This window comes from Rattus norvegicus, chromosome 4, assembly GCF_036323735.1.
Source record: "Rattus norvegicus strain BN/NHsdMcwi chromosome 4, GRCr8, whole genome shotgun sequence".
Classification (NCBI taxonomy): Eukaryota; Metazoa; Chordata; class Mammalia; order Rodentia; family Muridae; genus Rattus; species Rattus norvegicus.
In genome coordinates, this window is record NC_086022.1 from 69,000,626 (window position 1) to 69,018,235 (window position 17,610).

The 17,610-nt window shown below is 46.8% G+C and overlaps 1 protein-coding gene across 1 annotated transcript; it reads left to right on the top strand.

The window, feature by feature from the left end:
- Window positions 1-15,939: 15,939 nt before the first annotated feature.
- Chmp4bl1 (chromatin modifying protein 4B-like 1) lies at window positions 15,940-16,989 on the top strand. The gene has a single exon (NM_001276456.1). It carries the CDS (start codon window positions 16,040-16,042, stop codon window positions 16,712-16,714), a length of 675 nt encoding a protein of 224 aa, NP_001263385.1. The 5' UTR covers window positions 15,940-16,039; the 3' UTR covers window positions 16,715-16,989.
- The last annotated feature ends 621 nt before the right edge of the window (window positions 16,990-17,610 follow it).

Genomic DNA, 17,610 nt, shown 5'->3' on the forward strand with positions numbered 1-17,610 from the left:
AAGAGGAGGAGTCTAAGCGAGAGAGGAGGAGAAGAGGAGACGGAGAGAGGGGAGAGGCCATGGCAGGTGATGTTAAGATTCTGCTCTGTGTATTTACAGGTTGTTATTAATGTTCTCAAGGGATGGATGGTACTGGGCTTTGTATGTTTAAGTGGGCAATTATATCTTACCAATTGGATCTAAGATTATTGTGTTGTGTGTTCTTTTATGTGAGGGTTTGAGTGTAGGAAAGTGTGCGGCTGGGATGTTTTCCCGCCAAGATATCTAGCAGATATCTTGGGCACCGAGGTGTAGACCTAGCAAGGTAAAAGACAATTATACATTTTTATTTTTATATTTTTACAACAACTCCACCTGCAGCAGATTGGAGTTCCAACACACACACTATACCCCAGGTCAAGCAACTCCCAACTGCCTGGAATCCACTTCCAGGAGATCTGCTGCCTCTGGCATCTGCACACATGTGCACCTACTCACCCACCCATAAACACATAACTAAAAAGGAAATACACGGGTTTTAAAAAAATGCTTTTTAATGGCTGGGCATTGCTGGCACATAACCCTAGTCTCAGTGCTCAGGAAGCAGAGGAAGGCAGATCTGTGAGTTCGAGAACAGTGTGGTCTATAGAACTAGTTCTAGGACAGTCATGGCTATCTCAGAAAAATATATCTATCTCTTTCTCTCTGTCTGTCTGTCTGTCTGTCTATGCTTTTTAATAAACTCTGTAGAGAATGGTGACAAGCACCTTTACTCCTAGCACTCAGGAAGCAGAAACAGGTAATTGCTGTGAGCCCCAGACCAGCCAGGGCACAATGAGAGAGTTCCAGAACAGACCTGTCTACACAGAGAAAACCAAACAACAAACTCAATGCCAACTGTGATGCCGTGGCTGTAGCCCAGTTAGCAGAGTGCTTGCCTAGAATTTACAAAGTCCTGGGTTTGAGCCCTACACCCCATAAAACCAGACATGATGGTACAGGCTTGTGATCCCAGCACTTGAGAGGGAGAGGCAGGAGGAGCAGAGTCCAGGTTATCCTCTGATACATAGCAAGTTTGAGGATAGCCTGGGCTACATAACACCACGTTTCAAACGAAGTAAACTCTATCTCTGCTTCTGGCCCTGTCCAACATTCTTTCCTGCTTTGATGACAAGAATTGGGTTTGAGGTCCTGGTAAGGGGGAGGAGCTCCATAAAGGGGAGAAAATGGCTGCCGCAGTTGAAAACTAATGTGAAGCTGTGTCTCCAATCCCACACCACAACTGACAGGAATGAAGTAAACAGGAGCAGTAAGCTAGTGTGGGGCCTGGGATGATGTGTGGTCGTCGTCATCGTCATCATCATTTTGTTTTTTGAGACAGAGTCTCACTTCATAGACCAGATTGGTTTCAAATTCACTGAGATCTACCTTCCTCTGCTTCCTGAATCCTGAGGTCATAGCCGCACACCACTCCACCCAGCTTTCCCTTTTGCTTTGAGACAGTCGTTTGTAACTTCACACTCACTAGATAGCTGGGCATGGCCTTGAATTCCTGATCCTTCTGCCATCACACTGGAAGATAAACTTTTTTTTCATCTTTATTAACTTGGGAATTTCTTATTTACATTTCGATTGTTATTCCCTTTCCCACTTTCCAGGCCAACATCCCCCTAATCCCTTCCCCTCCCCTTCTCTATGGGTGTTCTCCTCCCCATCCTCCCCCCATTACCTCCCTCCCCCCAACAATCACGTTCACTGGGGGGTTCAGTCTTGGCAGGACCAAGGGCTTCCCCTTCCACTGGTGCTCTTACTAGGCTATTCATTGCTACCTATGAGGTCAGAGTCCAGGGTCAGTCCATGTATAGTCTCTGGGTAGTGGCTTAGTCCCTGGAAGCTCTGGTTGGTTGGCATTGTTGTTCACATGGGGTCTCAAGCCCCTTGAAGATAAACATTTTAAAACGGCAGCCCTGTGCCCTTCAGCTGTAAGGTCTCCCTGCTGAGCGGCAGGCCGTCAGACTGGATAGACTTCTAACTTTTCAGCTCCCAGCTCCTGGCTGGTCCTCCAGACAGCTGCAGTGATCTCGGCCTCCACTGTCCTGCTGTTTGTTTCCCTTAAGCATAATAACTGGGGAGTTCTTTTCTGAGTCCATTTTTAATGATTTCATCTATGAAACTAAGAACCTGCAAAGGGAACCGGGTGTTTCCTGGGGACCCCTGTGTGTGCACACAGCAGACTCTGTCCAAAGTTATCTGCACACCCTTTAAAAACGTGGTGTTCGTTGGCCCAAAGGATAATTGGAGGGTGATTACAAGTAACTTCAATCCACAGAGGGAAGAAGGGAAGAGAGGGCCACCGACCTGTCCTTGGAAGAGGAATCGAGTCACAGTGGAGAGGAGAGGACTAAGAAACTCAGACTAGCTTCAGGCTCCAGGGAGTCCAGGCCCAGGATGGAAACACTTCTTATCAGCTGCCATCCAGGTCCCACGGTCCTTTATACGCACGCACGAACGCACGCCAGGACCTGGGCTGCAGGGACATCTGCTTCTATTTGTTTTCCCTTTTCCCTTTCCCTTAATGACACCCAGTTCACCCACCCTGTGACTCCCAGGAAGAGAGCTCACCTCACCTCAGGATTCATTTAGCCACTTCTTACTAAGCGAGGGAGAGAGAAGGAAGGAGGAGGGAAGGGGAGGCCAGAGACTTACCTTCCTAGCATTAAGACTAAACATAGCCTGAAGCTTGCTGACACCCTGAGGTCAAAGTGGAGAAATTTAAAAAAAAAAAAAAAAGAGAGAGAGAGAGAGATACAGGCAGGTAAAAAGGCTGTGCTAAGAAAAACACCAGGGGACGGGCTGTCGGGTGAACCTGAGCTGTGAGGAGAAACTTGATGACTCTTACCTTATCTTTGGGTCACACCTAGACTAATAACCTCGACTGGAAATTCCTGTTGCGGAGAGGCAGCTTCTTCTTATTGAGATAATAGGCCCTCCGTGTTGAACCTGGAACACTTTCAGACCCAGGGAGGCGGGGAGCCTTTGTGTGGATCAGAAAAGGGAGGTCTTTTCTCCAGGCGGTCACAACCTCCTGCTTGGCCAATGTCTGCTTTCCCAGCTGACTACCTGGTACATCTCCAGAGTGACTCTGACACCCCCCCACACCCTCTCACCCTACCTCCCCACCTCCACTACCCCTGCTAAGTTGTTGCTGGTCCACACTTCTGGAGTTGACAACCAAATAAATCCAGGACTACTACTCAATTCTCTTGCCCCAGAAGAGGCTTCTGGTTGATATGGAAGAAAGCTTTCCTACCACATCCCTGGCCTGATCAAGGTGGTCCTCCACGGTTGGTTATTAGCAACTTAGTACTGATTGGGCCCTGTCAACATCGGTCAAGAAGAGGGAGGGACTTATGAGCCTCCACCCTCTCTGAAGATCTATTTGCAGTTCTGGGATGCTGGGGGCAGGGCGTGACATTTTCTTTGGTATTGGAGTCATTGATAAGGTGCTCCAAATCCAACAAACAACTGGGTCTCTCACACAAGCGCGCACACACACACACACACACACACACACACACACACACGACAGGGAAGTAGGATAAGAACTGGTTAAAAAAAGGAATCAGCAGGAGAGAGAGAGAGAGAGAGAGAGAGAGAGAGAGAGAGAGAGAGAGAGAGAACAGGAAGTAAAGGGGTGTAGAACACCATGGAAACACAATACGCACATGTCGGAAAATGCAATGAAACCCATTGTCATGTATAACTAGTACATGCTAATAAAAATATTAAAATTGGAAATCACTGCTATGTAACCCCTGGTGACATAAACGACTTGGGCAAAAATTATTTGCTAACTTATGGAAGGTTACAGGAGAGCAAAATACGTTGACTAAAGAATTACAGAGAGACGGGGTTGGGGATTTAGAAAGGCCCTGGGTTCAGTCCCCAGCTCCGGGGGAAAGAAAAGAAAAGAAAAGACAATGCAGAAATTACCAAAAGAAAAAATTCTCTTTTCGGAGAGATCTGATGGGCCACACCCACACAAGTGATCAAACTGAGCATCCTTGTTAGAGCAATGGTTATATACCTCCTGGTCTGAGGCAAATCTAACACAAATCTCTACCACCTATGACATATTCCTGTCAAAGTCAGGCGGCTCTGAAGGTACCTGCACACAGGACCACACAGACTGACACATATATAACCATTTTTTAAAAATCCTTTTTAAAGAAAGATTCCTAAAAAGAGAGCCAGAAGACCAAAAAGAGTTTTAAAAAGATTTTATAAAAGATTAACACGCAATCATGGCACACGACTTCGATTCCAGCACTCTGGAGGCAGACGCAGGCTTCTCTCTATGAATTTGAGACTAGTCTGGTCTACAGAGCACATTTTAGGACAGCCAAGGCCACACAGAGAAGTTCTGTCTCAAAAACCTAAATTAAGGGGTTGGGGATTTAGCTCAGTGGTAGAGCGCTTGCCTAGCAAGCACAAGGCCCTGGGTTCGGTCCCCAGATCTGAAAAAAAGAAAAGAAAAAAAAAATTTAACTAAGCCTCCTAATGTAAATTCTAGTTCACAGGACAGGGGACATAGACAAATAGGCTAGGTTATACCAATAAAGCAGGCCAAAATGTTTGCAATGAAGTCTGATGACCTGGAAAAAGAGAACCAAAGCTCTCCACAAAGTTGTTGACCTCTACACATGCAGGTAGGTGCTCATGTGGCCTCCCCCATTAATCACACACACACACACACACACACACACACACACACACACACACAAATAACATTTTTAGTTATATCAATAAAAATATCTAAAGGGCCAGTTCACAGTGTGTAATATACAATCAAAAAAAAATCAACTTGCAAGAAAGACATTCCTTAGCCAGTGTGGTGGGTCACATCTGTAATCCCAGCACTCAGAAAGCTGAGGCAGGATCATTGTTGTGAGTTCCAGCCCACCTTGGGCTACAGAGTAATACCTATCTTTAAAAACAAAAACACAACACCTTCACTTTAACCAAACATTAATCCCTGCTTCACCCACCTCTGAGATAGGGTCTCACTATGTAGTCTTGGCTGGCCTGGAGCTCTCTATGTAAATCAGGCTGACTTTGAACTCACAGAGATCTACTTGCCTCTGCCTCCGGGGTGCTGGGACTAAGGACGTTGTGTCATCATGACCAGCTAAATTCTCTTCTCAACCAGACCTAGACCTTGGCCTTCATCCTCTTCTTGGCAATCTCAGCCTAGTGGGTAGGTTATTTCCTGCTGACAAACTAGGACAATTTAAAACAAATTAGATCAAGTGTAGGTTGATTGTGAAGCTGCTCTTGGGCAAGTTTACTGATGCCAGGGACTGAGGCCAGGGAAGTCACCAGGGGGAGAGAGGGTAGAGAGAGAAGAGAGAGAAGGAAAAGAGAGTGAGAAGACCAAAATGTCAGGATTATCTAGGCAAGAGCCTTTGGGGGAAGGGCAGCCCAGCCCCTGGGCTGGGAAGTTCAGGGTTGCGGGCAGGGTATGCCAGGTAGGTACTGAGGGATGCTGGGAGAATCTGGAGACCTGGTCTGCTTTGATGTGTGAAATACACACACCCCTGTCCCTTGTCCTGGGGTTTGAAACCAAACGATAGTATCAGTACAGGTCTCCTCTTGACCCTTCATATCTGATTGAGTTCCTGACACACTGCCATCGATGACTAAACTCTGAATAGATCAGTGAGAACTCTGCTCAGCCAGTTCAGCACGTAATCCTTGATCCCTGGTCACTAATCTTCCACCGCTGCCTACTTCATCCTGCCCTTCGGCTCTAAGTCCCTTTCCGTCCTTGTATTTATAGCCTGAGTTCCTTCCGTGTTTAAATGGCCCTATTGCCACAATCCTGGATCGTCTTCCTGTGTGACAGTAGGTTTTTCTTCTAATTCTCAGACATTAGGGGAAAAGGATGGGATTTTAAACCAGACACTATGCTGCACACCTGTAACTCTAGAACTTTGGAGGCTGAGGCAAGAGTCCAAGTTTGAGTCCAGCTTGGGTTACAAGACATTGTCAAAAGCTAACTGGGGTTTTCTTCCTTCCTTCCTTCCTTCCTTCCTTCCTTCCTTCCTTCCTTCCTTCCTTCCTTCCTTTCCTTCTTTCTCTTTTAGAAGATTTACTTATTTATGTACACAAGGACTCTGTTTGCACAAGGACTTCTGTTTTGCATGACAGAAGAGGGCATCAGGATCCCATTACAGAAGGTTGTGAGCCACCATGTGCTTGCTGGGAATTGAGCTCAGGACCTCTTGAAGAGCAGCCAGAGTTCTTTTTTTTTTTTTTTTTTTTTTTTTTTTTTTTTTTTTTTTACTGTTATTTTTTTTTATTAACTTGAGTATTTCTTATATACATTTCGAGTGTTATTCCCTTTCCCGGTTTCCGGGCAAACATCCCCCTCCCCCCTCCCCTTCCTTATGGGTGTTCCCCTCCCAACCCTCCCCCCATTGCCGCCCTCCCCCCATAGACTAGTTCACTGTGGGTTCAGTCTTAGCAGGACCCAGGGCTTCCCCTTCCACTGGTGCTCTTACTAGGATATTCATTGCTACCTATGGGGTCAGAGTCCAGGGTCAGTCCATGTATAGTCTTTAGGTAGTGGCTTAGTCCCTGGAAGCTCTGGTTGCTTGGCATTGTTGTACTTTTGGGGTCTCGAGCATTCACATTTTGATCATCCGTCTTGAGTTTCATTTGTTCTAGGGATCTAGGGTAATTCAAGCATTTGGGCTAATAGCCACTTATCAATGAGTGCATACCATGTATGTCTTTCTGTGATTGGGTTAGCTCACTCAGGATGATATTTTCCAGTTCCAACCATTTGCCTACGAATTTCATAAACTCGTTGTTTTTGATAGCTGAGTAATATTCCATTGTGTAGATGTACCACATTTTCTGTATCCATTCCTCTGTTGAAGGGCATCTGGGTTCTTTCCAGCTTCTGGCTATTATAAATAAGGCTGCGATGAACATAGTGGAGCACGTGTCTCTTTTATATGTTGAGGCATCTTTTGGGTATATGCCCAAGAGAGGTATAGCTGGATCATCAGGCAGTTCAATGTCCAATTTTCTGAGGAACCTCCAGACTGATTTCCAGAATGGTTTTACCAGTCTGCAATCCCACCAACAATGGAGGAGTGTTCCTCTTTCTCCACATCCTCGCCAGCATCTGCTGTCACCTGAGTTTTTGATCTTAGCCAATCGCACTGGTGTGAGGTGAAATCTCAGGGTTGTTTTGATTTGCATTTCCCTTATGACTAAAGATGTTGAACATTTCTTTAGGTGTTTCTCAGCCATTCGGCATTCCTCAGCTGTGAATTCTTTGTTTAGCTCTGAACCCCATTTTTTAATAGAAGAGTTCTTAACCACTAACCATCTCCCCAGCCCTGTTATGTTTGTTTTAGTAGTGAGTTTGTTGGGTTACACTGTGTGAAGGTGTGTCTCTGTATATTCAGTTGTTACTTTTGTACCCGCAGGGAGTAAAATATCTGCAGTATCTTGGTATTGTTATTTCCCCATGGGCAGTCTATTTTGTAAATACTCGTTCTTCCTTACCTGCCTAAGACAATCTAGAGTTGTATCTGATTGGCTGTTATAAAGAGAGGGTGGCCAATAGCTGGGCAGGCACTTCCCGGCCAAGAGAGGTAGGCTGGGAGAAGAAACAGCTTCGGAAGTCAGCCAGAGGACGGAGAGAACAGACCAGAGCAGAGCAGAGAGGTGGAGCTAGCCCGCCAGGACATAGTGCCAGGATTAGTTGGGTTAGAGTAGCTGGGGACTGCTCTAGCTGAAAGGCCTAAGCTTTAAAATATTTAAAAAGCCTCTGTGTCGTTATTCATACTGCCGGCGGGTCCGAAATTGTCTCGCTATCGGGCTAGTTGGCTGAACATGGTGGTGCACATTAACCCCCGCACTTGTAAGTCAGGGGCAGTTGGATTACTGTGTGTTTCTGGCGAGCCCCGGTCTACATATGGAGTTCCAGGCCAGATTACACATTGATATCCTATCTCAATCAACTTTTTAAAAATATTTTTGGGGTTGAGGATTTAGCTCAGTGGTAGAGCTGTTGCCTAGCAAGCTCAAGGCCCTGGGTTCAGTCCTCAGCTCCAAAAAAAAAAAAAAAAAAAAAATATATATATATATATATATATATTTAAAATATTAAGTTAGTTTGGTTTAAATGAAATCAGAAAGGACTTACAGCCAAAGGATGGGACAAGGAGGTCATCAGAAGAGAAATTATTAATAGAAAACATCACATGAATGAAATATTCTTTCATTAGATCTTGAATCAAAAGAAACGAGTGGGCTGATGAGAGGGCTCAATGAGTAAAGACGCTTCCGTTCTGGTCTGAAGAACTGAGTCAATCCCCAAGACCCACAAGGTGGAAGGAGGAAACATGTTCCCACAACATCATGGTACACATGCACCTTCCCCACGAACACACAGTAAATAGGTAAGGGTAACTTATAAAAAGGGGGAAAAAACAAATTTAAAGAGTGTGAGCCTATTTTTGTCTTTTGAGATAGCTCTCACACAGCACAACAGGTAAGTGGTCCTCCAACCCACTTTGTAAGCGTTGACCTGCTACTCCTCCTGCCCCTACTTCCCAAGTACTGGGACTGCAGGCATGTAGCACCATGCCCATCTTTTAAATATTATTAGTTTTTACATTTTAGGTGTGTTGGTGTGGTGTGTGTCTGTCTGTCTGCCTGTGTACCACCTGCATGCAGTACCTGCAGAGACCAGAAGAGGGTGCTCTTAACTGCTGAGCCATCATCCCAGCCACTGCCTGACTTTCCTTTGATTCCTGTTTTCTTGGGGAACTAAAGATTAGGTCCCATGTATCTTCTTTCTGCATCCTCTCTATTGGCTTCTATTGCAATTTTTGGCTGAATCAGTCATCAGCACTTACATAGTATGACCACTCCCTGCTCAGTCTGCATTTCCTATCTGATATAAACTTTCTTTTGGTTTGTCCAGGAAAGAGATTACTGCCCCATCTGCCGTGTGTTTATCAGTGTACATGTTGCTGCTGATAATCCTGATCGTATCTAAGCCCAGCAGGCCATCCAGCTTTTTCCTTCTTTGAAAATGCCCTAGAGGCCTCCAGCCTTCAAAGAAGACTCTTTTGTCTAAATGCTTCCTGCATTTTAATTCATTTATTCCTTCATTCTCAGGGAATATATCATGCAATAGTCACCAAAAAAAGACTGCTCTGTGAGATAAAAGTGTGAAATCTGCTGTGATGGTGGTGTACACCTTTAATACCAGCACCTGGGAGACAGAGGCAGGTGGGTCTCTGAGTTCAAGGCCAGCCTGGTCTACAGAGTGAGTTCCAGGACAGCCTAAGCTAGGCAGAAAACAAAAAAGTTTGAAACCTTACATTTCTGATAAAAAGCCTTTCGCTACCTTCACTCATGTATGTGCTTTGGCTGTGGGTAGATCAGGGCCCACACGATGTAAGAACTCTACCCAGAATGGTCACCTGCAATCCCGTTTGGAAAACAGTAGATCAGGAATCGAAGGCTATCTTCTGCTACACAGCGGTTTTGAGAGCAGCTGAGGCTACATAAGACCCCATATTGGAGGGCTGGAGAGATGGTTTTGCAGTTTAGAACACTTACTGCTCTTCCAGAAGAGCAAGGTTTAGTTCCCAGGAATCATCCCAGGTGACTCACAATCACCTGTAACCCCAGTTCCAGGGGACCCAACACCCTCTTCTGGTCTCTGTGGGAGCACACATGAACACTGGGCACAAACGTAACTCAAGACCCCACTCAAGAACGTACACATAAAAGAAACACAAACAGGCCAGGTGTGAAGGAGCATAGTTTTCATGCCAGCTCTTTAAGGCAGAGTCTAATGGATCTTTGTGAGTTTGGGACAGACCTGACCTACATAGCAAATTCCAGGCTAGTTGGGGTCCAGTGAGACCTGGTCTTAACACACACACACACAATCTCTCACATACACACAAAGAATTCTGAAGCGAGTCTTTACTGCATTTTTATTCATTCGGGGATGGGGCGGGGGTGTGTCAGCATGTGCACCATGGACATGCATGGAAGTCAGAGGACGACTTCCACATGTGGGTCCTAGCAACTGAAGTCAGCTTTGGTGGTAAGCACCTCCACCCTCTGAGCCAACTCACCAGTGCCAAACCATCAGTCTGGCGTTATATTCTAGCTCCCCGTGCCACAGTTAAAAGTCTAAGGTCATGCCAGTCCCTGTTCCTCTGTCAGCACATTCATTATTCATCACACAAATTTCACAACCCTAGGCCTTGTTTGAGGATTATTTTTTTTTTATTCATTGGGTAAGACTGTTAAGCCCCTTCAATCTAAAAATACACAACCTTCTTTTTAAAAACATCTTCTTGGATTATTATTTTCTACAATATGATTTCCTGCTTCCCCATTCCCTACTCTCTCTCTCTCTCTCTCTCTCTCTCTCTCAGACAGTGTCTCACTATGTAGCCCAGCCTGGCATGTGCTCTTGACAGACACTTCAGCCCCTTGAATGATGACATTGCAGGTCTGAGTTACCACATCTGTGTTCTATTGTCTCTTTCAAGAATTTATTTTAAAGCGTGTGTGTGTGTGTGTGTGTGTGTGTGTGTGTGTGTGTGTGTGTGTGTGAGTTTATGCATATGTGCGTATGTGCCCATGAAGGCCAGGAGAGGGTACGAGATTCCCTGGAGCTGATGTATTGGCACTTGTGAGCAGTTCGGTGTGGGTACTGAGAAGTGAACTCAGGTCCTCTGCAAGAGCAGTGAGCTGTTGCTCCAGCACTCCCTGCCCCATTCTCTCTTAATAGAACCATTCGATTTCCAAACCCCTCCATTTACCTCTCATTGCGTGTCATCTCCTTTCACTTGGGGGTTGGTTCCTTTTTAAACAATGCCTCACACAGTTCCAGGCTGGCCTGTATAGAGTTGAAGCTGGCCTGCAACCTGATCCCACTGCCCCCATCTCTGGAAGGCTAGATTTCCAGGATGCTCCACCTTGTTCCCTCCCCTCTCTGTCCTGATGTCCCCGCCATGCTGTAGTATTTTTCTCAACGTTACTTTCCATTAACTTGCTTAAAAGTTTAGTCTGTACTTAAACTCAACCTTCCAGGAATTCCTTGCATATTCATGTAAAATGTGGTAGCCTTGGAGATGCAGGTTCACGTTCAGGGAGGGAGAACACTCTGACTCCACTGCTCAAGGCCTGCCATGGAGAGCTCAGCACCTGACAAACACAGGGGAAACACACGTGGCCACTTGGGATCCGCCAGGCTCCATTTTGGGTCCATGCCTCCTCCAGGCCTCCCTATGGAGTTGGCCAAAGCCTCCTCAGCCTACGGCCCAGTTCCATCCCCTCCATCTGTCCCTGCTTCGCCTCTTGCTTCCAGCATCTGTCCTGCTTCTGCAGAGCACAAGCCATGACCAGACTACTCTTAACCTCCAGGGACTCTGGGAGCTACTTTACCTCTCTGAACTTATACAGGGCTGTGGGCTTTGTTTTGTTCGTTTTTCTGATGCTACCTTTTTTTGTTTGTTTGTTTGTTTGTTTTGTTTTTTGTTTTTTTTTTTTTCAGAGCTGGGGACCGAACCCAGGGCCTTGCGCTTCCTAGGCAAGCGCTCTACCACTGAGCTAAATCCCCAACCCCTTTTTGTTTGTTTTTAATTGAGATAGGGACCCATGACTTTGGAGTCTCCTATTTCTGTCACCGAAGTGCTATATTCAGGTGTGCACTGCCACACCTGCTTTATTCAGTGCTGGGGACATGCTAGGCAAGTGCTCTACCAGTTAAGCTATGTCCCAGCCGCCTCCCCTTTATTTATTTTCTTTCTTTCTTTTTACACTATGTGTGGGTGTGCACCCGTGACTGCTGGTGCCCATGGAGGCTAACACAGGGGTTGGTTCCCCCAGAACTGGAGTTACAGGCGTTTGTGTGCAGGTACTGGGAATGGATCTCAGGTCCTCTTCTAGAGCAGCAGGCTTGGAAGCTAGAGAGATAGCCCAGTGGTTTAGGGCAGCTCTGCTCTTACAGAGGAACTGGTTTTGACTCTCAGCACCTACTTGGTAACTGATAACTGCCTATGACTCCAGTCTCCAGGCTCAGATGCCCTCTTCCGATCCCCGTACTTGGCACATGCGTGGTGCATATACATACAAGCAAGCAAAACATCCATACATAGCAAATAAACGTAGGGGGATGGGGGGGCAGGAAGCATTCTTAACCACTAAGTCATCTGTATCCCCCCTATATCCCCAGCCCCACAGTTCACACGATTTTAAGCCCATTTCCAAACCTGCATTGGGCCTCTGTGGTTGGTTCCACCTTCTCACTAAAAATAATTGTCTGACCTGGGTATGTGGACTGGGTACACAGTGAAAACTCAAGCCCCAGCCTTGTTCCTTCTGACGAAACGCCAGTGTCCACACAGAGGTCTCCTCCCACTTCCTTCCCCATGGAACAAACGGGAAGGTCTCAGGGGCCTGTGGTCTTCGGGCTGTCATCCATGCCTCTGATTTCTTCAGACCTCTTCTGAGAACCCAGCCATTGCAACATTGTCCCAGCCCAAGAAAGAACCTCACAGTGGTGTGAGGCTTATGGGCTGCAAGCTCCATCTAGGTCAGCAAATTCAATTCTGAAGCACAGTTTCCCAAACCCAGCATCCTTTGCCTTAAAGGGTGACTGATTTCATCCTCTAGGCAGGGACTCTTTTGAAGCTTAGGAAACAAGGCCCCTCTGTGGGTGATTAAGGCACAACACTGCTGGCTAAACTACTGGATGACACGAGTGTCTCAGCCCCAGGTTATTACACTCTGCGGCAGGCCTCCCGGGTATATGAGGACAACAGTATTCAAACCTTGCATGGAGACATGTGTCCATATTAGGACGAGGGTTGGGCTGGAGGTGTGTGGGTTTGTTGCTCCGGTGCTTCTGACGTGTATTTCTTTTCTGTCCTTGGATGAGCCTTCCTTCTTGGCTCTCTTTCGTAGAAGCTTGTAAGAATGAATGGATGGTGGTCGGCCAGCAGCCTTTGGGAAGGGAGACCCAGGGAGCGACGTTCTCGCAGGGCCACCTACGAGAGCACTCCCCTATGTTCAGCTATCCAGGCTTCTTCTCGCTGCCAAGAGGACACCACCTGCTCAGAAAATGGTCCTTTCTACAAGCTGTGTAGTGGGCAATAAGCCAATCATGCACAAACCCATGAAAGAGAAAGGTGGAGAAGAAACAGTACCTGTGGTCATCTGCATAAGAACTGTGAATGAGTGAGTGAGTATTCAGTGAATGAGTACACATTCAGCATCGGGGGATTTCAGGAGCACACATGACGTGCTGTGTCTACAATGTGAGAATGCTTCAGTATTCTCCTGATGGCCCCTGATACATGACTTTGTTTTTCTCAGACTCCTACAGTTCTCTATAACTGTGTTGGGTTGGTTTACAAAGCAGCAAGCCTAACTGTTCATCTAATACAAATGAAGGAGGAGGTGGAACAAGAGGAGGAAGAGAAGAAGAAGGAAGGAAGGGAGGGAGGAAGGAAGAAGGAAGGGAGGGAGGGAGGAAAGAAAAAAAGGCTACACAACAGGTCCAGCTGGTCTACCTAGACACAGCCTTACAGAAAAGGCAATGTCTCCCTGGACAGGAATCACTCCGGTTCAGATACTGGCTTTCAGAATGATAGTGGCTAAAGCCCCCAGAGACTGAATCATGTTAAGATTCAAACCAACTCGGCACATATCTATTTGAGGGCCTGCTGCTTCCAAGGCTCTAGAATGCAGTTGTGATAACAGGAGTCATTGCCTCCCAAAGGCTTACTAATAATGGAGGGAAAACCAACATTCTAGTAGGTGGTGGTTCTTTTGCCTTGGCACAGCTGTTTACCCTTTTCCTGGTCAGAATATCTGGAGCTCGAATCTCCTTGGGTGCCTTCATTGGATGGAACCAAACAGCTAACAGCAATATAAAGATTGACATATGACCTGGAAGGCACTTGGAAGGCAGTAGCAGGATAATCTATGTGAGTTCAATGCCACCCTGGTCTACCTGTTCTTCCTACAAAGTTCCAGGTTAGCCATGGCTATCCAGTGAGAGTCTGTTTCTAAATAAATAAATAGCTAGCTAGCTAGCTGGCTGGCTGGGTGGGTGGGTGGATGGATGGATAGATAGATAGATAGATAGATAGATAGATAGATAGATAGGTAGATATGAGAAACTGTGAGTAAAAGTTTTAAGCCAGCCAATTCATGGAACTGTCATGGCAGTAGGTGCCTGTATGTGTCTGAAGAAGTTGGTCCAGGCACAGCAGTACATGACTACAATGTCAGTACTCAGAAGGGTAAGGCACAAGGACTGTAGTGATGTGAGGCTACATAGCAAATTCTAGGTCAGCAGAGCTCCACAGCAAGACCCTGTCTTAGTAGACAGACAGACAAATAGCTTTTTATGAGCTTGAGAAAGGAGACCAAGAGGAGAACATGAAAACTAGTTCAACTAGTCCGATAGTAGGCCTTCCTTCAGTAGGCACAGGGGTTCCAATTGCTAGAAACTGAGAATGCTTGTCCCAGATTACCCTTTACCTTTGTTCATAGTGACCTTTACCCCGCAGAATTTGCATTTTTACACAGCCAACTATATCAATGTTTGTATGGCTTATAGTTTTTACATTTAAAAAAATTCCATTTCCTTCTGTTTTACTCTAGTACCCCACATTCTGGAATGGGGACTCTTTCTTTGGTGTTTATCTGTACTCTCCTCCGGCTATATTTCCTGACCTTTAGTGTCCCCTGCCCTCCCAATAGCACCAGTAAAATCCAGCATCACATCAAGCAATTTCGGTCTGAAATCTTCTAGTAACTCTGCAGTAGTATTCTGCCCACTCCTCAGATGAGGGAGATATGACCTGGAGGAGTTGTATAAATTATCCAATGACGTATCTCATGGTGCCTAAACAGAGGAGTGAGCCTTGGTCATGTTCACTCATGCCAAAGCCAGAATACTTCACACCTCACAGCGTTCATCTTGTGGCTGAAATACTGTCGTGCTTGACTCACTCTCAGAATGTATTTGAATCTCATAGGGCACACAGCTGCCAACCATATTGTTGCTCTGCTTTGTAGTTGAGTTATAAAGTATAACTATTAATAACCCAGGAGAAGCTATTATGAAAAATCTAATTCTGTCCCAAGGGTCAGAGTTCTGAGATGGCTGCAGCCCAGTGGCTCCTGGTCATATTCTGTCCCCACTTCCTGCTCTCTGTAAGGTGGATGATGGCCTCCAGCGTCCAGCTGGTTTTTGTCTTCACTTCAGGAAAGCATAGAAGAATTTGAACTTTGCCTCATCAAGACTCTCATTCCCATGGGAGAGCTGAGCCTTGCTTTAACTCGGTGTAGACAATGGTATCAGAGAAGTGTACAGTGCATGGGCAACATACTAGAAACACATCTCACAGTGCTGAAGTGTGGAAATCTAAGATCATGCATCAGCAGACTGACTACCTCCTTCTGAAGAGTTGCACTTGTAGCTGCCCATCTTCTCCCGTCTTCTCGCTGGTGTGTGTAACTGGACACAGTAGATTCAATTCTTGGTGAGCTCCAAACCAACACAGGGATGGCCAGGCAAATGGGAGACAGATTTATTACCTCGACCACTCCGAAGGTCGGCACATCCCCGAGGACGCTCAATTTAAGAGATGCATTATCTCATTATGGAACATGCCCAGCTTAGGGCTAGCGTTTAAGAAGGGCACATCCTGGGGTTGGGGATTGGCTCAGTGGTAGAGCGCTTGTCTAGCAAGCACAAGGCCCTGGGTTCGGTCCCCAGTGTCAAAAAAAAAAAAAAAAAAAAAAAAAAAAAGAAGAAGAAAAAGAAGGGCATATCCGGGCCTGTGGGAGGTGACGCGGCCGGGCCCAGCTGCGGGGCGGAGGTGGAGGCGAGGCCTGCGGCTGCGGGGAGCGGCAGGCCGGGAGTGGGCGCGGGAGCCGAGCCGAGCCGAGCCGGAGTGGGCGCCGGAGGCCGGCGCGGCGAGCAGCAACCATGTCGGTGTTCGGGAAGCTGTTCGGGGCTGGATGGGGTAAGGCGGGCAAGGGCGACCCGACCCCCCAGGAGGCCATACAGCGACTTCGGGACACGGAGGAAATGCTAAGCAAGAAACAAGAGTTTCTGGAGAAGAAGATCGAGCAGGAGCTGACGGCTGCCAAGAAGCACGGCACCAAAAATAAGCGCGCGGCCTTGCAGGCTCTGAAGCGCAAGAAGAGGTATGAGAAGCAGCTGGCACAGATTGATGGCACCCTGTCAACCATCGAGTTCCAGCGGGAGGCCCTAGAGAATGCCAACACCAACACGGAGGTGCTCAAGAACATGGGCTATGCCGCCAAGGCCATGAAGGCTGCCCACGACAACATGGACATTGATAAAGTGGATGAGTTAATGCAGGACATTGCTGACCAGCAAGAACTTGCAGAACAGACTTCCACAGCTATCTCCAAACCTGTGGGCTTTGGAGAAGAGTTTGACAAGGATGAGCTCATGGCAGAGCTGGAGGAACTCGAACAAGAGGAGCTAGACAAGAATTTGTTGGAGATCAGTGGGCCCGAAACAGTCCCTCTACCAAATGTCCCCTCTGTAGCCCTACCATCCAAACCCGCCAAGAAGAAGGAGGAGGAAGACGACGACATGAAGGAGTTGGAGAACTGGGCGGGATCCATGTAACTGTCCCAGCAGAGGCTGGGCCCAGACGGACTCTGGTGGCCTGTGCATCGGGCAGGTGTGTGCGTGCGCAGGGCAGGCAGGACACGGTGCAGGCTCCTCCATTGCTCAGCTCTCACCCAAAGCAGTAGGCTGCATCCCTGCTCACTCTCACATAGCACGGCCTGTGCCCAGGGGCGGGTGGGGGGAGGGGTGGGCGGGTGGGAGGTGCCTGCTGTTTATAATGTTGAATTTCTGTAAAATAAACTGTATTTGCAAATCCATAAAAAAAAAAAAAAGAAGGGCATATCCTTGGGTATGGATTTTAAACATGGAAACATCCATGTTAAAAGCCATCAGGTGGCTTACACCTGTCACATCTGTAACTCCTGCTCCCAAGAGATCCAAGTCTTTAGATATGTGCACTTGCAAGGGCAAACCCACACACACAATAACGCATAATTAAAAATAATGACGATAAGCTAGGCATGGTGGTGCATACCTTTGATCCCAGCACTTGGGAGGTACAGGCACAGTGATCTCTGTGAGCTGAAGGATAAGTCTGGTCTACACTGTGAATTCAGGCCAGCTTGTGCACTCTCTGAGCCTCTTTTGTTGTTGTTGTTACTGTTGTTGTTGCTGTTGTTGTGTTCTTCCAGACTTCTCCTCCAGTGTCTATATCCACTTATGGACTCACATAGAGAGCCCATGATCCTCTGATTCTGTCTGTACTTCAGACATGTGTTGTTATAAAAATATTCAAAAACATTAAAATGTTGCAGCCAGGTGTGGTGGTACATGCTTGTGATCCCAGCACCGGGAAGGCAGAAGCGAGAGGATAGGCTACTTAGCAAGTGGAGGGCAGGACTTGGAGCCAGTCTGGGAGTCAGCTCTAGAAAGTCAACCTTTCTCTGTAGACA